At 39.9% G+C, this 24,187-nt stretch overlaps 1 protein-coding gene across 2 annotated transcripts in view; it reads right to left on the bottom strand.

Annotated features, from left to right (window-relative positions):
* PKHD1 (PKHD1 ciliary IPT domain containing fibrocystin/polyductin) overlaps positions 1–24,187 on the bottom strand; it is a 494,443-nt gene that overhangs the window by 385,560 nt on the left and 84,696 nt on the right. For both annotated transcript variants that reach the window (XM_045498517.1, XM_045498518.1), the window contains exons 32-35: positions 21,979–23,586; positions 19,763–19,906; positions 13,969–14,188; positions 6,908–7,058 (exon numbers count right to left, since the gene is read on the bottom strand). In XM_045498517.1, the coding sequence (XP_045354473.1) occupies positions 6,908–7,058; positions 13,969–14,188; positions 19,763–19,906; positions 21,979–23,586 (2,123 nt within the window). The remainder of the gene's footprint in view (positions 1–6,907; positions 7,059–13,968; positions 14,189–19,762; positions 19,907–21,978; positions 23,587–24,187) is intronic.

Below are 24,187 nucleotides of genomic sequence, written 5' to 3' on the forward strand. Positions count from 1 at the left end.
AGAAAGAATTTAATGGGATCAGGGGAAGGTGACCTCTCTCTAAAGGAAGAAGACTTTCCATTCATCTGCCAGATTTCAGTACCATCCACCATCCTCATCTCCTTACTTTTGCTATCAAGCACCTAATTAATATCTCACTAATTCAATCTGTGTACAAATTATGACTGTGTCTCCTAGTGGGAGGGGTAGGAATAGATATCTGGTTGGGTTGGCGAGCAGCAGTATTCTGGGGATCTTGCCATTCTTTACAGGGTATTTCAAATAATACACACACACACACTTAATTTTTAGCATCCTGCTTCAGACCTATTTCCTGGTACTTACATTTCTGTAAACCTAAAGCTTGTTTAGGGTTCTTTGGGGCAAATTGTCTTGCCTTTTATAGAAATTTCCCTTTGCAGGAACTTAAATCATATGTGCCTTTCATCTTCATATAATATTTGTGTTTGTGTTACAAATACCTCATTTTGTCAAAGAAGAGATTTATGCCTCTGTTTCTTGTTCTCCTTTTAATATACCTAACTTGAAACAGGTTCCTGACTCTGCATGGTTAAGAATCTATTCTTATCTATACTAAGTTTCACAGCCACATTTTCAACACTTTTTATCGTCAGGGGTTTTTTTGTTTGTTTTTTCGGGGTTTTTTTTTGGCTGTTTTGGGGGATATTGGTTCATTGCTGTTTCTTGTATCCCATATCATCTCCATGCCTGGATTCATTTTACAATTTGCCAGAGTATATCATTTTTAAGAGAGTGCACAAGGGTGATAAACTTTCTGAACTTTGTATAGTGTGCATGTCTTTATTTTGTTCTTACACCAAATAGTATTTGACTGCATATAGGATTCTAGGTTTAACATCATTTTGCAGATAACTTGAACAGCATTGTTTTCAGACTTCTTTTTTCACTGATATGGCAGATCAGATGTTCAGAGAAACCTCTTCCAGTTAGCACAACTGAAATTGCTGGGTGAAACATCTGGATAAGTCAAGTGAATGTAAAGGAATCCCTTTGAGGCAGAAATGGGGAGAATGCTATGTTCCTGCCCCTCCCTCCTTCCCTGGAGTTTCAAAGTTGCCATGGATTTGAAAGAGTTTAACAAGGGTCCTAACATCCATAATAGACAAAATCCAAACAAACAATTCCTCTTTGTTTTATGGGCTGCACTTAAGACTTCACCCTGAGAGCCACAAATCCAACCACTTCATGTACAAAGGGAAAGAGAGAGAGAGGGAGGGGGTAGCAGGGAGGGAGGAGAAGGAAAAGATGGGGAGAGGGAAACAGGGAGGGATGGAGGAGGAGGATAGGAGGGAGAGAGAAAAATTGTCAACCCAGCAATTCCCACAATCAATCCCTCTGTTAATTACCCCGACTCAGTATCTGTCCTGGTCCAGCTTGGAATTTCTCCCAGAGTTCCATAGAAAAGTATAGCTTAGGGACGCCTGGGTGGCTCAGTAGGTTGAGCGTCCGACTTCGGCTCAGGTCATGATCTCACAGTCTGTGAGTTCGAGCCCCGCATCAGGCTCTGTGCTGATGGCTCAGAGCCTGGAGCCTGCTTCCGATTCTGTGTCTCCCTCTCTCTCTGCCCCTTCCCTGCTCATGCTCTGTCTCTCTCTGTCTCAAAAATAAATAAAAACATTAAAAAATTTAAAAAAAATATTTAAAAAAAAAGAAAGAAAAGTATAGCTTATATTCTATCAGTTCTCTCTAAACTTGCTTGCTTTGTGTTTGTTCTACTGTGGTTTCTCTACCCATCCAACCCAATCCATATTTGTCCTTCAGAAATCCTTCAAAACTGCTGGTTGTCTTAGAGCACCTTATAGTGTTTTCCAGCATTCTTTGAATTCTTTGCTCTAATAGATTTTCTTTTTTCAGTGTATCACAGTAATACATAGTAGGCATAATTAATGCCTTGTAAAGAAAAGAAAAACATACCTGAGCTGAAATGAAAAGAAGACCATGATGTATTCATTCATTTGTAAATCCATTCATCCATTCCATAATTTTTAATGAGATCTGCCACGTACTGGCCTAGTTCAAAGCATTTGGAAACGGCAGTGGCAAAACCAAGTTCTATTCAAAGGAGCTTATATCCTAGAGTGCCATTAGATTTTTTTATTATTATTATTACAGGTTATGAGGAGCCTGGGTGGCTCAGTCAGTTAAGGGTCCAACTCTTGATTCTGGCTCAGATCACAATCTCACATTTCATGAGTTACACCAGGCTCTGTGCCAACAGCTTACTTGAGACTCTTCCTCTCTCTCTGCCCCTCCCCTGCTCATACTGTCTTTCTCAAAAATAAATAATAAAAACTTTTTAAAAATACAAGTTGAAGAACAAGATAAATAACACAATAGCATTTTTGTGTGGAAATGGGTGTGGGTACACCTGTGTGTGGGTGTGTCTGTTTCCTTTCAGATAAGAATCTTCAGGGGACAAGAGATTAGAGAAGCAATATGTGATTTGGCTTGTTTTAACTACCCCTGTTTGCATTTCTATACTGTTAGTACAATTCAGTCTCTGTTCTAGGCACTTGGGATATACGAGTGAACAAGGCAGGTCAACATTTCTGCCTTGTGGAAGATCATATTCTAGCAAGTCAGACACTAAACAATAAACATAATAAATTAGTAACTGATGTAGCATATTGGCAGGTGATAAGGACTATGGGAAAATAGAACAAATTAAGTGAAATTGCAAGTATGATATATGGAATGAGCAGCAGTGGGGCGCAGTTTTAAATAGGGTGGTAAAGGTAAACCTTGATGAGGAAGCAACATTTCAGCTTTTACATTTACATTACTTTTATAAAAGTAAAAGGTTATATCTCAAAAAGGAGGAGGAAGAGTATTCAAAGTAGAAGGAATAGTCAATGCAAAAGTTTCAGTGTGGAAGCAAGCCTGGTAGGTTCCAAGAACTGCAAGGAGCCAGTACTCCTTCCTTGGAAGGAAGTTGCAAGCCCAACTTCCAAGGGCTTGGAACAGAGAAGGTACATGTGACAGAAATGAGGGGTAAATATAGAGAGGAACTGGAGGAGGGGGTTGGTGCATAGAATGGCCCTTTAGGTCAATGTAAGAACTCAGCTATTAATTGCAAGAGAATTTGGGAGCCAATAGAAAGTTGGTGAGAAGAGTGAAATCATCTGACATATTTCGAAATGATCATGAGAGTCCCATTGAAAGAGCCTGAAGGGAGGCCAGGGTGGAAACAAGTGAACCAGTTGGGTGAGTCTTGTAATACTCAGTAAAGCATGGTAGTGATGATGATAGCTGACTTGGTACAAAGTAGTCAGATTAAAGGTACAATCAGCATAATTTCCTGATGGATCTGATGTAGAATTTGGAAGTCCAAAAATGTCTCCATGGCCTGAACAACTGAAAAGACACCAACTCAGTCCAGGACTATGGTGGGGAACAAGGAGTAGCACAGACAAGCAGGGACAATCAGGAGTTGAATTTAGAATCTGAGAGATTTGAGGTGCCACTTCCATATCCAGGGAAAGAGATCAGTAAGCCTTAAGGTTCAGGAATCTAAAGTTCAGGAGAGAGCTTTGGGATGGAGGGGAAGATTACAACTGGGGAGTCATGAGCATGGATGTATTTATTATGTATATTTCAAAAATTTGAAGAGATCGTTTTCAAGAGTCGGCATGCCATTTTCTTACCTACCACATTTCCTTTTCCATATCTTTGAACACTTTGACTAACCCAAGTTATCAAGTGCAGACTATCGTGTGTGTTCCTCCTCTCCATTCCCTCCACTACTTCCCTAGTTCAGTGCTCTGTCGCCCAGTTGAGATGCTCCTGCCTCCCGTGGCTTGCCCAAGTTACCCCACACACAACAAACAGATCACACTGTTTTGTGTGACTAAAGCACACCTGTGATCATGCAGTAACTGCTCAAAGATAACCCGTCACCTGATGAATTCAATGGCCAAACACTTAGCCTGCCGTCACAATCCCAGCCTACCATTCCAAACCTACAACTCGCTAGTCCCCTTCACACACATCATGTTCTTTGCACTGTCCCTATGGGTTCTTGCCTCAGTGACTTGTGCATCCTGGTTCCTCTACAGAAACACCTTTCCTTGGCAACCCTGAATGCCTAACCCGTGCCCATTCTTCAAGGCATGATACAAATGCCACCTGCTTCAGCAGACCTGGATGACTGGCCCATATGGAAATAATCTTTCCCACCTCTGATACCCCACTTGACAGTAGGGGAATAGCACAGCATGAGCAACATTTTCCTAAGAGCAGCAAACACATATGAACACAAGAGAGATTCTGAAAGTAAGATGGTCCGGGGACAAACAGATTTGGATAATACTCCACACAAAAGCTCTCTCTTAGAAATTCGCATTACGTGTTCACGTGTGAACATTCTCAAAAGTCCTTTGGGGGAGAAAAAATACGTACCTTTCTTTAATCCAGCTGTCACAAATGTATTTGACCTTGGAACACTTGCATCACAAAATACTCATTAACATTTTATGAAAGATATGTTCCAAGGTTCTCACCTAGTACTTAGAGCTGGAGACCTGAATTCTAGTCCCAGTTAAGCACCTGTCAGCACTGGTTTTCCCCAGATTCAGGTCCAGATAAGGCAATTGTGTATGCCTACACAGGTAACAGGTCAACACCACACCTGAGAAGGGAAACAAGATATCCCAACACCTATAGGGTAACCATACATACCAGGACTGGTATCTCCTAGACACTGGCACTAGCCTAGTAGATTTTCACACACAAGCCCAGTTGGTTCATAAAGATTAAATGGTTTACATCCCTCATAATGATTTATGGCCATGTGGGCTACGATGCCAAATTACTAGGTGTGTGACCTTTGTCAGGCCACCTCTCTTTAAGGACCTGTTAGCTCATCTCTTGAATGAGGGGGCTTGTCTGGATGGTGCCAACATTCCATGCAACTGTGATTAATGGACACTATGTGTCCAGCTGTGAGCCTCACCTACTTCTTATATGGTCTCTCTTCCCTATTATCCCCTAAAGGGGTCTCCTTCCATGTTATTTTTTTATTTCTTTCAGAGCATGGCAGAGAACCTTGAACATGGCTGGATCTCAATAAATACATGCTGCATACAAATTTAAAGAAGACTGAGGCATTTAGACCTCTGACAAAAATTCAAAATTACTCCTTGAGATGATGAAAAATTAAATGGAATCTAAGAAACAAAATGATCTGGTCAAAGCAGCAAGCCCCATACAGAAATAATGGCAGATCATTTGCTAACACTACTACCAACAAACTAGCCCTGCCAGTATCAGCTAACACTGGACATTTGTCTGCTGTGAGGAGTGGTTACAGTGGCTCACATGTTAGGATATGAACCTCCAACCAATCTTATTAGGTGGGTACTATTATTATCCCCACTTTACAGATGAGAAAAATGAAGCACAGAGGGGTTAAGCAACTTGTCTGAAGTCCACCAGGTGGCAAGTGATATGTTCAAACCACCACAGTCTAGCTCTAGAGCCCGCACTTAGGCACTGTGCAAACTGCCTCTCCCTCCCTTTCACCGGCATTCTTCACACGAGCATCCCAACAGCCCACATTAGTGCTCAGGCAGAAACCGGGGCTTGGGAAGGCTTCGAGGTTACTCAGTGTCCTACAGCTCTCGTTCCACAATACAACACTGATACACAATACAATCAGCAAAGTTACTGCCCTATGATAAACATTTGAGCTATCACTGACAGCCAACTGCCAAGAGAGGGGCACAGGGGGCACCTGGGTAGCTCAGTCAGTTAAGCGGCTGACTCTTGATTTCGGCTCAGGTCGTGATCTCACGGTTTGTGAGTTCGAGCCCTGCGTCAGGCTCTGAGCTGACGGCATGGAGCCTGTTTGGGATTCTCTCTCTCCCTCTTTCTGTCTGCCCCTCCCTGCCCCACTTGAGCACTCTCTCTCAAAACAAATAAATAAACATTAAAAAATAATGGTAATAAACAAAAACTATGCCTACAAACCCAGGAAGTATAGTTTGGGATTGGGAAGGTTTAACCAAAGCAGCATTCAGTAGACAATCTCATGTAGTGTGCAGCACATAATAGGCACTCCATTAATGTTTCTTCCAAATCAAAGAGACAAAAAGGAAATCTAAGAATTGCTTTCATAATGAAAACGGCACCTAAGGGAGTAGGTGCTCAATAAATATTATTTTTTATCCATGCATCATGAGAAGTCCAGAGAGTTGTAAAAGATGATCTGATATATTTCCAAAGAGCCCTCAGCTTCTGATTTCAATTCTCAAAAACTCCCTGAGGAGGCTATGGACACTCTCTCTCAGTGGGGACTTTTAAGAACACATTCTTAGGGGAGCCACTTGGAGAGGTGGTTTAGATTATTTCCAAACAGATAAATTAAGGTAAAGAGGCTAGACCAAATGCCCCCACAGTGCTTCCCAGTTCTAATTTCCATGTAATCACCTCAGAAGCTGAAGCTTCCACTCTGATCTCCATGGAACAGATGAACCGGATGGACCAGCAGACATTGCCATCCCGCCAACTGAGGATGGCTGAGTGATTTGGAAACCTTCCAGAAGGGCCTGGTTAAATTGAGGGCCATTTATTTCATGAAGAAATAAACCACAGAGAGCCCCTTTCAAACATGCATGCAGAAAGCAGGACAAAATGCGGAGGAGATTATCTGTTCAGAATTTGCTTTAAAAGAGCCCAGGCAGCACTCATTTATTTTTGAGAAAATATATGATTAACCAGAGTTAACTACGAATTCAGATGTTGTGCGTTAGACCAGCTTCTCAAAGTTTGAGAGCATTTAATATTACATATCGCTGCCATTTGGACTAAATTGTTTTTTTAATGTACACAATATTACAAATTTAATTTGAGCTGTTTGAATCAGTCTGTAAAAAAGATTTGATTATACCTGAGTGTTCTGGCCCCGGCTTTTCCGTATCTCAGTAATCTTGGCGGTAATTGGCTGATTAGGCGTCTCACACTCCATCTTTGCCTCAGTTTCCATGGTAATGTTACAGGAGCTATTATAGATGAGAACTTCATCTCTTTCCACTTTAGGGCTGAAACGAGAGGGGAGGTTAAATGGGGTGTCATCAATCTTAATGAAATGCAATTATTTTTACTCTTATTAATCATTGCAAGCCATTAGCTTGTGGCAACTACAGGCCACCATTTGTCAAATTTTGCAAATTTCCGTAATTTTGTTTCCATTCTTTTATTGTTTATTTGTTTTCCTTTTATCTGCACACCCTGCAATGAAAATGCACATGGTAAATATCTTTCACTGAGGCCTTTCTCTTTTCCGAATCTATTAGGAACATTAGCAAAAGCTTCTCCAAAACCCAACTTAACAAGCAATGTGCACACAATACTTCCAGTGCCAAAAATGGAAGCAAATGTTGGGCAGAGTTGTTTTTTTTTTTCTTTTCCCCTTTCCTCTTTCTGTTCTTACTCACACTTAGTGTTGGGGGAGTGAATTGCCTGAATCCCCCCAGGGCAGATGGAGAAATTGGAAAACCCACACAACTGGCTAACTGGTCCCTAATTCCAACTGTGAAAAAATGAGCTCATTTAGGCTTTCAATTCCCTCTCCCCAGCTGATGGCAATGAGGCTCTGTTGCTAGCAGTGGAACATTAACTTAGTAAATTAATTAAACTTACTTAACAGCCCAGACTAAGGAGATTCGATATATGTGCCAGTTATACTACCAGCCACTCGCTTTAAAAGTCCTCTTGCTTTAAGGAGAGAAGCCAGACTGGATTTAAAATGAAAAACAGCAGTGTAGCATTGCAGAAAGTCTAAAAATATGCTGTGTAGCGGAGGTGAAAGCATGGTTATTGCAGGCTATTGTCCCCAACAGGTGTGACATTTACTCAACAATAATCCTGGCTTTAGGCATTGTTGCAACTAACTCAAAGAGTATTAGTAACAATAGTGCATGATGTCTTATACTTTTCAACAGTTTCATTTGTATGATCTCATTTTGGCCTATAAAGTAGGTAGAGGCATAAAGAACATAACCCACACAGATCAGGAGATTCACAAAAGGCCAAACGTAGCAGTACAGCAGTTCTAAGATGAGAACTCAGGTGTCCTGTCTCCTAGAGCAGTACTCTCAAGTTTTGAGATGCTGTTTAAACATCAGCATGAAGAATGATCGGTCTTCTTCATGGGAAGAAGGGAAGATGAGGAAGGGTCATGGAAAGAGCAAAAGTTCACTCACTGCCTGAGAAACTATAAGTCATGCCGAACTGGAACCTCTTTTCTCAAATCAATGTCAACATGGTTTCTCCCACAATTTGCTAGAAATAGTGAAAAGGATAACTACCATATCTACTTAGTCTTCAACTCTTCATGATAAAATATTCCCAGCTTCACATTCACCCAAGTCATGACTTCCATGCCCACCGTACTCTGGACTTACTCTAAATGGTCCATATTTTATTTTATTTTATTTTTTCAACGTTTATTTATTTTTGGGACAGAGAGAGACAGAGCATGAACGGGGGAGGGGCAGAGAGAGAGGGAGACACAGAATCGGAAACAGGCTCCAGGCTCTGAGCCATCAGCCCAGAGCCCGACGCGGGGCTCGAACTCACGGACCGCGAGATCGTGACCTGGCTGAAGTCGGACGCTTAACCGACTGCGCCACCCAGGCGCCCCGTAAATGGTCCATATTTTAACATCATGTGGCCCAGAACTGAATATCCATAGTTTGTGTTAACCACTAGGGCCGTGGTCTGTGCTTATCTGAGCCGTCCCTCCCATGGCAACCAACACTGTGCTTGTTTTGTAGCTCCATGCTTAAATTAAGTTGGTGGTAAACTCAAAGTCTCGGATCCACAACTACCTGAGGATTTTACCATGTTGCATTTGTTCATGTGACTTCCTGAGAAGCATTAGCATGCAGAGGTTAGGCTTGGAAGCAGGCCAGCTAGATATGAATCCCCCAGCTGATATTTACCATCTCTAGGATGCTGTGAGGACATTACTCTCTAAGCTTTGGTTCCCATGTTTATAAAATGGAGTTATCATTATCAGGTACCTATTTTATAGAGGTGCTGAGCAGGGGGGGTGAAATGCAACCTACAAAATGATTTGTAAAGAATCTGGCACACAGTGTTTGAGAGAGGCAACTCATTACAGTTTTTGGTTTAGTGGTGTTGGCGATATTATTGTTGAAATGTAAATGTGGGAATTGACATTCGTTATTGTTACATGTCTTCTCACTGATGTGGACCCATTGTTCTAATGCATTCTGAACCTGGAGCCAGTTGTAACTCCAAATCCATTTAGCTGAGCCATCGTCCAAGGGGTAGACAGAGCCACAGGGTAAATAAAGCATTTGCTCCTGAAGTGTCACTTGTTCTCAAAGATTCAGGAAAGTAATTTAGCTTTTATATTAAAATGTCATGTAATATTTCGACAAATATGGCAACATGGTGGAATAGAATGCAAAGTTCACATGGGTTTTTCAAATAAAACACCTGACTTCAAAGCCAGTGTGTTAGGCCACTCGACTTTGCAGCTAGAACCTTTCTTTTGCCACTCAGGTGGGGGTTGGAGATGTTGGAATAGTTTGAGAAACTCTCCCTCTATATTTCCATCAGAAATCACTTATAAATTTATCAGAAAGTAAACAAATTTGGTTTGCCACCCATCATTTTCCTTATGAATCAGTACCCAGATAGCTACAAATGGTCCTTGAGTTATAAAGATTTGACTTACGATTTTTTGACTTTATGATAGTATGAAAGATGCAGTTAGTAGAAACTGTATTTCTAATTTTGAACTTGGATCTTTTCCTGGACTAGAGATATGTGTTACAATCCCCTCTCATGATGACAGGCAAAAGCAGCTCCCAGTCAGACAAAATATCATGAAGGTAAACAGTCAACACACTTAGGGCCATCCTGTCCCTATACAACCATTCTGTTTTTCGTGTTTTAGTAGCCAATAAACTACATGAGATATTCAACAATTTATTATAAAATGGCCTTCATGTTAGGCGATTTTGCCCAACTGTAGGCTAATATAAGTGTTCTGAGCATGTTTAAGGTAGACTAGACTAAGTTATGATACTAGGTATGTTAAGTGTATTAAATGCATTTTCAACTTCTAATATTTTCAACTTACAATGGCTTTATCGGGTCATAACCTCATGGTTAAGTCGAGGGAGATCTGTAGTTTTATTTCTGAAAGCTCACAGACCATATAATTAATAATTCATTCTAGAATTTTGTCAGGGATAACACAAGCTTAGTTGTCTAAATTTCCAGAATCCCCTTTTACCCTTTATAGGGAAAGAGTGTTTGTCTGTCTCCTCTATCTGCCCTGTGGCCCACTCTTATCTTCATTACCAGCAGTGGACTCTCAATCCTACCAACAACTAATTTGTACTCAGTGACACAAATGATCTAGAATACAAACTTGAACTCAAGGAAAGGAGTAACAAACTTCCTATACAACCTTTCTTTTGGTCTTGGTTTTCTACCCTGCTAATGAGCCTTCTACTGCCCTTTCCAGGATCTTCATCAGCAAAGACTAGAATAAAATGGAGTAAATAACCCAGCTCCTCTCTCATGCACTGTCTTCCCTAATCATGTCATACTACTCAGAAAGAGTTAAAACCACTTTATTTTAATGTTTATTTTTTTTTTGAGAGAGAGAAAGAGAGCATAAGCAGGGAAAGGACAGAGAGAGAAGGAGACACAGAGTCTGAAGCAGGCTTCAGGCTCCGAGCTGTTAGCACAGGGCCCAATTCGGGGCCCAAACTCATGAACCAGAAGATCATGACCTGAGCTAAAGTCAGCCACCCAACCCACTGAGCCACCCAGGTGCCCCTAAAACCACTTTTTATTATCTTAGACCTTTTTTTTTTAACCAAGCTTTAGATAATATATATATATATTATCTATCTATCTATCTATATATATATATATATATATATATATATATATATATATCTATATATGTATCTATATCTATATATCTATATATATCTATATATATCTATATCTATATCTATATATATATATAGATAGATATATATATATATATAGATATATATATATATATTTTCCCCCTGGTTATCTCCCTGGAGACTACTTTTCATTAAAAATCCATCATCAAAATTAGCAGAGACACCAGGATATCAAAAATAGACCACTGGGGCACTTAAGTGGCCTAGTCGGTTAAGCGTCCGACTTCAGCTCAGGTCATGATCTCACAGCTCATGAGTTCAAGCTCTGTATCAGGTCGCTGACAAGGCAGAGCCTGCTTGGGATTCTCTCTCTCTCTGCCCCTCCCCCCTCCCAAAAAATAAACTTCAAATAAAATAGACTAACATTTACAAATTTTCAGAGTTTCCTAGTAGCTATTATTCCATGTTTTCTTCCATAATTCTATCAGTTAAGTAGTACAAATGGGCACATTTAAATATAAGTGTGTGTGTGACACACACATATATATATACACACACACATACACACACACACAGAACATATATGTGCAAAAAGACACACAAATATTTATTTTGAGGGAATGAGATAAACAGTTTTGGTCCAAATGGTGGCAAAAAGATTTCTAGAACCTAAGTTTCCTGACTCCTAATCTATGGTTCTTTCAGTTGGTCTGATCAGAGCCCAAAGTAAGCAGGTAGTCTTGCATACGCTATCTAGGACAGGCAACAAAACATCGGCAGTGTTTATGTCTCCCTCAGTTAGCCTGAAATTGCTTCTAGTGGTTCTGGAATATCATTGAACTGCTCACTTCAGCCCAGGCTCCCATCACTGATGCTGAAGGCACAGCATCAGGCCAAGTACACTGTCATTCAGAGGCTTGGTTACCAGTCCTGACACTACCAAGGCTAGACTGTGTGACTCTGGAAAGATATTGTTTCCTTAGAATAGAACCTAAACTCTAAACTCCTTACTTTGGCCTCCAAGACCTTAAATACTTCTCCAAGCTCACATAGAGAACTTTCCTTCCTTCTTACTCTACTTCTGTCCTTCTGGCCTCTGATAGTTATGTGTTTTCTGGTTATTAAATTGGTATATGTTCACTAAAAAAAAAACATAAAAACCCAATAAATAGATGTAATACTCCAACCACATAGGGTAGGCATTCAACATTTTAGACTACATCCTTCCAGTCTTTTTTCTAATCACCTGTTATATGCATGTATAAACACATATACTATATGTACACCTTTAAGGTTAAATTGATGCACTATTTTGTGACCTGTACCTTTTACCTCCCAACATATTTTAAGCATCTCCCTTTCCAGTTAAATATTCTGCATCATGACTTTTTTTATTTTTATTTTATTTTTTTTAATTTACATGCCAGTTAGTTAGCATATAGTGCAACAATGATTTCAGGAGTAGATTCCTTAACGCCCCTTACCCATTTAGCCCACCCCCCTCCCAACCCCTCCAGTAACCCTCTGTTTGTTTTCCATATATACGAGTCTCTTATATTTTGGTCCCCCTCCCTGTTTTTATATTATTTTTGTTTCCCTTCCCTTATGTTCATCTGTTTTGTATCTTAAAGTCCTCATATGAGTGAAGTCATAGGATATTTGTCCTCCTTTAATTTTCTGCGTGGTGATTTTTAAAGGATCTTGGTATATTAGCATTTGGATTCATTCTTTATTATTAAACACTTCATTTCAAATTTTTTGTTATAACTAAAACTTCAAAAAATGTAGTTTTTCCAAAGTATTACATATTTCTAACTGCTTTCTTAAAATCCCTAGAAGTGAAATTACTGAAACAGAGCAAATGAAAAATTTTAAGTTTATCAGTGCATATTGCCAAATAATGTCAATAGAAACAGCATAACTTTTAATAGGATCTAAGGTTCAGTTTCCTCAGAGACCTCCTGCAGTAGAGAAGGACATAGAAGAACCTCAAGGGAGAACCCTGGGAATTTGGTGAAGTATTCAAAATTCAGTGGAGCCAGGACCTGATATGTGCTTCTTGGTATCCAGCGTTCATGAGTTCTGAAATCCAGTCCTGCCTGAGTACAACCTCCAGTACACTGTTTCCTGTATGATCTAAACAGGGTTCTTCACAGCTTCTGGAAAACAACTAGCCCAGGAGGTTCCTCTCTTCCTATGATGAATTCGTACTAAAACACAGGCTGTCTTAGGACATCAAAAAGTCAGCCTGCCATGAAAAGGACTCGTTATCTCTTTCATTCTGGGATATCAATCTTATTTAGTTTTATTTTTGAATGGGCAAATAGGCCTTCATTAAAACATCAGGTATAAGCACTCTATCTAGACAAGAAATCAAGACGAGTGCAGGGTGATATTCAGTGCTGAAATTACATGCTGCATGAGAAAAGAATTGTTAGTGGAAATTAGGCCGTCCTGAGTCACCAACATGATAACACATTTTCCTTCAATTTGTTTAGAAAAGGGGTTTTTACCTGGAAAGTGGTGCTATTTGTTTGCTTTCTAAGTTCAAAAATTCTTTATAAGCTTATGGCTTCTAAATCCTAGGTCTACAGTAATTCTGCCTGCACATCCCCCCTTCTTTTGAATAAACATTGTGCAATCTGCTGGATTTCTCTATGACTTTTTTTTCATACTTGTGAATCTGTTTGGAAAGAAAAGAAAAAGGAAAGGGGAAAAGAGCCTTCTGTTTTTCATAATGTCTAATCTTTTTCCCCATTGGCATTCACCAGATGTTTCTTTGGATCGGAAGATAAATATTAAAATCTGAGCAAGAACAAAGCGAGCTGTTTACTGGGCAGATTTTTCAGATGTTCTCTGGAACACTTGAAAAGACAGGAGATGCTTTGATATGCAGGCTGGCTGGAATCCACAATGGAATGGTCCCTCTAACAAGAGTGGTAGGCCCCTGAGGCCATGTCCACCCAGCCTGCAGCTCCTGATGGTTCCATCTGTCCATTGGCCATGCATCTGTGGGGAAGGTCAGTGAGGGAGACAACAGGGTTACCTGATGAAGAGGCCTGAGAACCATGGAAACGTTGACTCTGTCCAATGATCTGGTGCCAAGAGGCACTGGGGACCTTCTTCACAAACGTACAGGTAAGGCCATGATTGGGGCAGTCTCTCTGTCCCCACGGTGACAGTCAAATCACACTGCACATAGGTGCAGCTGGAGGCTTCACAGCTCTCTTCCTCGTGCTTCAGGCCACACAGGAAAGCCAAGGACACTGCAGGAAACACCATTATGTTAGGTAAAAACCACAAAAAGATCGGAAGGCCTCACACTATCACATGAATGCATTTCATGTGTTGTCCCTTGACCAATATGAAAATTATCAGTTTACATTTCTTAAAAATGCACTATTTGGGGGCACCTGGGTGGCTCGGTTGGTTAAGTGACTGACATCGGCTCAGGTCATGATCTCATAGATTGTTGAGTTCAAGTCCTGTGTCAGGCTCAATGCTGACAGCTCAAAGCCTGGAGCATGCTTCAAATTCTGTGTCTCCCTTTCTCTCCGCCCCTCCCCTACTCATGCTCTCTCTCAAAAATTAACTTTAAAAAAAAATTTTTAATGCACTACATGTACAAAATACACACAGAAGAATACAAGCAACACTTTTGTAAAATATGAATCATAAGAAAAACTCCTATGAGTTTTCTTGTGTGATAAAACAAGATACAGTTGTGATACTAAAACAGTTGTGATACTCTTTAATCTGTGTCTCTCCATCAAGACCATCATCTTCCTCCTCGTCCTCAGAAACAGCCACTTGCATTTTTTAAATCGCTTTCTCACATGGGTTTGTTTTCCTAAATGATTGTTTTGTTTTTGAATTTTATACAATAGAATACATGACATATGCTTTTGCACCTGCTTTTTTCCACTCAATATTACATTTCTAAGATTTATCAAGTTCCATATTATCACGTGAAACTTGAGCATACATTTTCACTACTGTTTTATATGGCATTGTGTGAAAGTACTACAGTATATTATTCTCCTACCAATGGATTTTTGGGTATTTCCCAGCTTTGCTACTACAAACACATACTGTTTTTCCTCTAGGTTATATGCCTTAAAGAAAACTGCTTGTTCATTGAGCAGGTACAAGTTCAATTTTACAAGACAGTGCTATATTGTTTTCAAAGTGTCTGTGCCATTTTATATTCCTACCAGCTTTATTAGTGAGTTTCCATTACTCCACATAATTACCAGCACTTGGGACTATCAGACTCTTAATTTTGGCCAGTCCAGTACAAATACAATGGCATCTCATTACTATGTTAATTTGCATTTGCATCATTACTTTTTAAGTCAAAAAAGTTTTTATATGTTCAGTAGGAATTCCAATTTCCTCTTCTGTGAAATTCCTATTTCTGTCATTTGCCCTTTTTTTATACTGGAATGTTTGTCTTTTTCATATTGGTTTGTGTTCTTTATGTATTTTGGGTACTAATCCTAGAAGGTTCTATGGTTACTAATACCTTCTCCAGATCTATGGATAGCTTTTTCATTCTCATGATGGGATCTCTTGATAACAGAAACTCTTGATTTTTACCTAATTTTGACTATTCACGTTTCATAAAGAAGAAAAGCAATTCTTTGAAGCCCTGTGACCCTTAAGCTATTTCTCTCTTAGTAATGAGATACAACGTAAAAAGCATCAACAAGGTAGACCAGCAATAACCTTAAAGAGGAAAATAAGTCTCTACATAAGATGGTTTTGGAGCAGCTATATTTGAAAACCTTAATAAAGTGAAAAAGAAGAAAAAAGAATAATCTCTCTAGCTTTCTTCTGCAGCGAACCCCCAATGCAAGTATGCAACAAATATTACCAGGGACCATGGGCTTGAACCCAGCTGCCCTGCCTATCTCACAGTGCTGCATCTAGCAAGGGGTACATGAGATAAGCAGATGTAAGAATGTTTGTAGTTGTTCAATCACATGCTAATATTATTAGGGTTGCTGGTACATTCCAAAGCACCTGAAACATAGTAGGTTCTCTGTGTGTCTGGAATTAATTACAGCAATTAAATCAGCTGACAGTAGGACTCTCCTATGGGTGGATAAAACATCAGAACTTTCCAGTTAGTAAGCCTTTGGGCAAACATAGGCTCAACACCTATAAAATAATGAACTCATTATGGGTGATTAGGTGGACGCAAATTGACTAGGTGGATTAAGTGACATTAATAACTTTAGCTGGTCATGCCTCATGGAAAAATTAGAGTTTCCATGAATAAGTCATGCCATATAATTCAAGGTATACATGCAAGAAAGAGGTGCATCAAAGATCTTGCTGAGCTTTTAAAAAAAATACAAAGTATTAGTTTCACTGAATGAGATGTTTTAGCCACCCATCATATGAAAAAGTAAAATTCATCTTTTGTTAGAAGTGTGATTGAGGAAGAAAGGTAAAACAGAGAGGACACCAAAGGCAGCAAAAAGCATTTCCTCAGAGCCCCACCTTCACTGCCCCTGCCCCACTCATGAAAGCAAACATGTTAGCAAGCAAAACAATAATTGGGAAAGTTTGAGTTCTAGGCTGTCATCCACAAACTGGAATGACTTTAGTGTGCAAAATCACACTAAGAAATAAAATTCAGAGCATAGGTCGGAATTCAAAGTGACCTTAGTAAATTAGAGAAATTATAGAAATAAACAAAAAAAAGAATGAAGATAGTAAGGCAGTAACCACAAAAGAAAAAATAAAACTCATGTAAATATAAGATGAGGAACATCCAGCTGTGCACAACCATGTCAGAAAGAAAGAAAAAAAATCACCTTGGAATAATTGTAGGTAACAGTAAGATTATAAACCATCAAGACAGCGGTGCAATTTTAAAAACAAATACGGTGCCGGATTATACACAGGCATCTCATGATGCTACCCAATAGAGCCAGAACTTGCTTACACAGAGGGGCTACCTAGTTTGACGCTTCTAATTATGAAAAAAGGTAGGAATTCAGAGAGGGCTTTACTTGTTGGAAAGTTTCTGATTCATTGGGTGGCCCCAAAATTTGCATTTCTAACTGCTCCAGCAACATTAATAATAATATAGTCCCAATAGTAATAACGCAATTCTCATGTCTTTGAGAACCACTGGATTAGAAGGTCTGAAATTATGCAGCATTCTGAAGGGCTGCCAGCTGATTAAGTTTGAAAAAAAGGAGCACAGGGTTGCATTGGTTAAATAAAAGGATGGATTGCTCTGACAACAGCAATGGAGAAACACATATAAAGGTTGCTGTGGTGAAACAGTCCTCTTAAAAAACCTTTTAAAATATAACAGATTCTTTTCATTGTTGTTGTTTAAAGTTTTTATTTTTAAGTAATCTCTACACCCAACAGGAGGCTCAAACTCCCAACCCAGAGATCAAGAGTCTCACGCTCTACCAAGATTCTTAACTAAACTGGTTATATGCAATCCTATCTGAAAGTAAGGGAATTACTAATAGTTCCTAACAATTTGTGAGGCACATTTTCTGGGATCATTCAATGTCCATAATAGACCTACTTGCTAGAAAAAAAAAAAAATACACAAAAATGTACTCAAATTGTTTTGTATGACTCAGGATGTTGATAGAATCCTTGAGTACCATCCTGGATCTTAAGAAACCAACAGAGTTGGATTCCTCAGTTTCTCTCCATTTTTAGACACTGTAATTAAAAGTCTTTAAAAAGACTTTTTCTTTCTTTATGAAAGAAGAAAATAACTCCAATTATCCATTTCCCTAGAGTCAATGGCAGTTCTGGCACAATCAGTGAGTGTTTGGTGACACCTAGTGGCAAAGATCAGAGTTACAGATTCCAATTCCTGTTTCCCTTCTTTAAAAAAAAAGGAATTTTGAGAAGTCCTTTCCTAAAATGTAATCAAAACTTTTAAAATATAACAGAGTTCCTATTCCTTCTTCTTCTATAAGTTATCAAATTTCCAATACCACAATTTATCTAACCCAGAAACTTCAGTGATTTTTATTTTGTATTTCTAAATGAATTGTCTTGACATAATACCAAGGACTTTTTAAAAGTAAATTAATTTAAGCTGTGTATGAAAGCCTTTTTAAAAGACTGTAGCTGGGGGCGCCTGGGTGGCGCAGTCGGTTAAGCGTCCGACTTCAGCCAGGTCACGATCTCGCGGTGCGTGAGTTCGAGCCCCGCGTCAGGCTCTGGGCTGATGGCTCAGAGCCTGGAGCCTGTTTCCGATTCTGTGTCTCCCTCTCTCTCTGCCCCTCCCCCGTTCATGCTCTGTCTCTCTCTGTCCCAAAAATGAATAAACGTTGAAAAAAAAATTAAAAAAAAAAAAAAGACTGTAGCTGTATTAATTAAATATTGTAACCTAGAAATATGGAGTCATGGTTTTCTGTTTCACCATTTCCCAATTCCTTCGTTTATTCTTTCATCAAGCATTAACTTTGCACATGCACTGTTCCAGCACGGGTCTACATGCTGGAAGTAGAGAATTAAACAGGCAATGTCTTAAACTCAAATCTACTGTGTCTTTTTTTTTTTACCATGTATTTATTTTTGAGAGAGAAGCACGTGGGGACATGCAAGTGGGGGAGAGGCAGAGAAAGAGTGAATCCCAAGCAGGTTCCACACTTGTCAGTGCAGACCCTGATGAGGGGGGCTCCATCCCATAAACCACGAGATAATGGCCTGAGCCAAAATCAAGAGTCAGTCGCGCAGCTGACTGAGCCACTGAGGCACCTCCCAGTGTATCTTAAGTTTTCAAGTGTGGAATCCCAAATGCTCTTATATATATGATGATAGGGAACTCAATTCCTAGTTTGTATTTTAATCAAGGATCATAACTCCTCCTTTTCTCGCTCTCCATCCTCTTCTTGCCTGAGATAATCTAATGTAAACTGCCATCATCAATTACCCACCAAGGAGTTTTTGTCCACGCTCAGATACAGTGATGGCTTGATCACTTTGTAAATCCTTCACCCACATTCAAGTTGCAGACACATAAGTTAGGAATATAACTTAAAGCACTATTCAGAAAGCATGTATGCAAATGGTTTCTAAGTGCACAGGTACAAGATTTATGATTATACAAACAAGTTAATCACCTGGCTAAGCAGGTCCTATACTGATGATGACAATTTCTTCCCTTTGATTTTTTCTTCTGAAGCTCAGTGGGTAATCACCATGTGTTGTAATGGCACATGATGGGACTATCAAAGCTTTACACCTTTATTTCTCACAAAGACACAGCTTCCTATACCACAATTCACTCGATGGCTATGAAACTTTAAGCAGTGAGAGATCATGGTCTTCTACTGAATAAATACCTGGGCATTACAGAATAAGCAAATGATGTTAATGTTGGCTCTTTTGCTTATAATAAAAATTCAAGAACTGGGCACACCAGGCAAATATGCAAGAGCTATCCAGCCTACTTATCTAATCCCTATACTAGTACCTCAAGTAAACAGATGTTTTCAGCAATCCCATCTCAGAACAAGACCAAAACATTGTTTTCTCTATGATGCCTAAGGCTGTCAGTGAAACTAATATTCAGAACTCAGAATTACTTCCTTCACTGTCGTATGACTGCAATTGAGAACATGAGTGATCAATTTTCCATTGCCATTGATAGGATAAAAGTTACTGTGAACCATTTTAATAGGCAGTCCCATCTAACCTTTTAGATGGGGTGTAGAGAAATCCTCTTCACAGGAACACACAGAAAAGTTAGGGATCAAGACAGCATTAGTTACAGAAATGGAGTTAACCAAAGAATATCATTTCTATATACACTCTTTAAAAAAATATGTGGTGTTGTTACTGACCATCCAGGGGCAGAACCAAGCAGCTAAAGGCTGACACCGTAGCATTAGCCAAGACTTGGCAGGGAGCACCACACACAGCAGCTGAGATGTTCCCTGGAGAAAATCCTGCTCCAAACACATGCACAAGGCTTCCACCCAGGCAGCCTTCAAAACAAAATAGAAGTTCATGATCACAGTGGCAAATTTCTCTTTCTTTAGTTAACTCAAAATTCAAATCCATGCTTTCTTGCTGCCCATCGTTCCTTTTACGCCCTCCAGAATCCACACAACTGGCTTTAAGCTCCTGATATAGAATTTAGTGTCTTGCCACTAAGCTCTGTTCTCCAGAGCCTGAAGTCCGTCTTCTGTCAGATTCCAATCATATTCAACAACCTATAAAAATGTAATCACTTTTTATATAGAAAAGTAATGTTGATTTATCATTCTTAAAATTTTTTATACACAAGACTATACAATTAAAGTAAAAGTTCCCCTAAACCCCCTAGGCTCACTCCCCAGAGGGAGCCATGTTTGTTTTCTCATTAATCATTCCAGAATTTAAGCATATGTATTTTTATGCAGAGAAATCTTTCTATCCATATTCTTCTACAAGAAGAATTTGTTTTTTTAAAGATATAGCATATACAATTCTCCATGTGTACATGTAAATACACTACTTACAGTTCCATTATATGATTGTGCCACAATTTATTTAGCAATTTTCCCACTGATTGACACTTTCCTTATTTCTCCTCTCCTGTGACAAGTAATAATGCTGATGAACCGTACATTAACTTGAATAAAACTGGGGCAAACAGTTAGAAGGGGGATTTCTAGGTCAAAGGAAAAGAAGGTTTTAGATTTGATGGATATTACCAAATTTCTCTCCAAAATAAGATTGTAGCAGTTTATCCTCCTGCCAGCACTGTATGATGGCACCTATTTCAGATGGGTAAAAGTACGACAGTTGTTAATAAACACCATGTTTTGTGTCAGTATGAGAACCAGTTAAGGTAAATGTCAGCTGGACTCTCAGACATGTGGCAACCTCTGGTCCACAAGGAGATAGAGTTCCAGGGGCCACTGTCCTCATGTCAAGATGCTCACAGGCACCTGACAAACCCGAGAATAAGACTTTGCTTAGGGTACATTTCACAGCCCTGCTCTCACATCATAAAAATCGTGGAATGTTAGGGGCGCCTGGGTGGCTCAGTCAGTTGAGTGTCCGACTTCAGCTCAGGTCATGATCTCACAGCTTGTGAGTTCGAGACCCGTGTCAGGCTCTGAGCTGACAGCTCAGAGCCTGGAGCCTACTTCAGATTCTGTGCCTCTCTCTCTCTGCGTGAACCCATTCACATTCTGTCTCTGTCTGTCTCAAAAATAAACAAACATTAAAAATTTTTTTTAATTGTGGAATCTTAGAAGAAAGGGGAACTAGGGAGCAACCAGCCTAAACCCCTTTATCTGATGAGGAAGCTGAGGCTTAGAAAAGGTACCCAGCTAAATTACTACAGACATGGGACCAAAATCCCAATCCCTATAGCATTCCGCCCAGCTGAGCCCAGACAAATTTGTTCTAAGAATTGGCTTAGCAAGCACTTCATCAGTGTAAGATTCAGCTCCCATCATTTCCTCTGTATTTTGTGCATCATAGTCAAATTTAAGCTATCTCAACTGCAAAAAGGCTTTATGTGAACAGAAACCGAAACCATCAATGGAAGAAAAGGCAAGGCAAATTTCAGTATACATATCTAAAAGGAAAAAACAGTTGAACCAATGCAACCATAGTGTGAAACTGGACTATTACTGCTGGGGTATGAATTAACCTGTGAAATATTACAAGGTGACAAAAATTAATGATACTTAATAAGTTTTATTCGAATTGGCATATATGGCTAAAAATAGGTGAAGGCATCTATGTTCTACTTACTTGACCAAATTTTGAGCTCCTACAAATGGTATTAAGACACAAATTAAATCAGGGTAATGAATCAAATTAAAATACAATCACACTTAAAGAATATGCACAAATTCCTTGATAAAAAAAACAAAGCCTCATACAGGGAGTGTGACAAAGACAAGTTTTAAGGAGGAAACCAGGACTATAAGAGGCCAACTGGGCTTCTCTCTCCTTCTGTCATTCAGATTGAGGTTGATTTCCTATATTTTAGAGTAGTAACCATAGCTATTAATTCACTTACATAAAGAAGGAGATCTGTCTTATTTGTTTGACTTACCAAAGTTCTCAGTTACTGCCAAAATAGTGACTGTAGATGTGAACACCAGGACAGATGAGGCCCACCCTCTTGAGCGGTCGTAACCTCTGACTGGGTACTTCCCAGCAGGAAGGGATGTGACCACACACTGGAGAACCGTGTGGTTGCCAGAGACACCCACACAGGGTGACATCCCAATAAAAATGTCAACATTTGCTGCTCCTGAGATCTGGGCCACCACAAAGGTTAAGATGTCATCAGTCTGAGACATAGAGAGCAATTCTGGGGTGAAGGCATTGCTGTAACCAATGACTCCCATCTGGTATGAAAGTCCATCTACCTCTATGACCAGGGCAAGAGAGCCATTTCCCGCAGGAACAACACACTGGATGAGCTTGGTGCTGATGCTCACTGTCAGGCAGGCCTGCTGGCCAATGTAGACTAGTGTGCTGTTCTCTCCTCTCAGAGCTGTGCCCTTCATGGTCAAGAGGCTTCCACCATGTATGCTGAAATTCTTGGGGAAATAATGAAACACTTGAGGCAAAATGTAGAAGTGTCTGGAAACATTACCAAAACAAGCATATCCATTTCTTGTATGAACAACGGATACATAGTGGAGTCCTGGGGTCAAGTCACTTATCCAGCATGAAACATGGCTTGCATTAAAGAAAGTTACAACACAGGGAAGGTGATTATCCACAAACACCATTGGTTCATCTGCTGTGATGCCCAACTTCTGACCCCTAATCAGCACCATGGTCAGAGACCCACTGATGTTAGTGGTCAAGGCATCCACAATGGGAGTTGTCTCTTCCTGAAAGAAAAAAGTGCAATTGCCCTGACACTCACTGGGTAGCCCATTGACCAGGACTGTGATGTTCAGGGTGAAGGAAGCATCAGGCAAGGGGTCGCCCACTCTGTTAATCTGGCACAGGACTGTCTGGTCCCACAAGCTCAAAATCACACAAGTAAAAGGCCCCGAAAGGTCAACATGAACTGACCTATTCCTAGACTTGAGAGCTAGTCCCCTCACTGTGAGTATTGTCCCGCCACAAGCAGACCCATGTGTTGGCCAGATAGCTGTTATCCGAGGTGTCATCACAAATTGCTGGGGCACTGCAGACATGTTAGCAAACCCCATCTGCTTTTGACGAACTTGGAAAGGATAGATGCCGGCCTCCAAATGGTGAAGAGGAAAAGAGCACCCAGACAGGCTCATGTTGTTCCTTAAAAACTGTGTCTCAAGATCACAGTTCAAGACCCCCAGAAGGATCACTGAGTTGGAGAGGTTATTTCCCTCCACATAGAGCCTCAGGCTGCTATTCGTGATTTCTCCTCTCATGGCAGTGACCACTGGTGTTGCTCCTGCTTCATACATGAAGGTAAAGCCCTTCCCCACCAGGCTTGGTGAAGGTCCTTGGGCAAAGGACACATTGCCAGCCCAGACCTCCACGGGGGCTGGCAGGGCAGGAACGCCTGCATCAGGCAGCAAGGCAGCCGGTGGGGTCTCACACCAGATGATCGACTCTGTAGAGTTCACGATGTCACAGGACTGATTACCCACAAGCACCCAAACCAAAGCTGGGTCCCTGCTGAACCCTATTCCCGAGATGCTGAGGATGGTTCCACCTAAAGCATGAACATCGAAAACAAAACTTAAAACCTGATATTCAGAACTAGGAACTCACAGCATCTGTCTAACCACAGCACAATTAAGTGGAAGGTGGGGTGTTAGGGAAACCTCAGCTATTTTGCTTTACCCCATCAACATTAAATTTGTCATTTTGGCAGCAGTTAGACGGGCTGAAATTCACATAATAGTAAAACAATATAAATTGTTACACAGGTGAACAATGTTTATAATATTTAAAGCAAAAAAAATTTCATATGTATTTATAAACCCTAGAAACCACTTCTATCAACTTTTACACTAATGAAAAATCTAATTTCTTGAAGTGTTCTTGTCATCTGCTATGTTTTCAGACATGTTAGTCCCTAATGTTCTAATATATTATGTAGAGAGAATATACGTACATATATAACATATACAATAATGTAAAATCAAATTCCCTAGACTTCTTGTCATTTGCTATGTGATCTCACATACTGTCCCAGATTATTCTATGTTATTATGCAGAGTATATATTCCCATAGTCCATATATTACATAGGTACATGTCTGTGTGTTGAAACATATCAAGGGACACTGAAATATTGAAACATGCTCATAA

This window comes from Leopardus geoffroyi, chromosome B2 (assembly GCF_018350155.1).
Source record: "Leopardus geoffroyi isolate Oge1 chromosome B2, O.geoffroyi_Oge1_pat1.0, whole genome shotgun sequence".
Lineage (NCBI taxonomy): Eukaryota > Metazoa > Chordata > Mammalia > Carnivora > Felidae > Leopardus > Leopardus geoffroyi.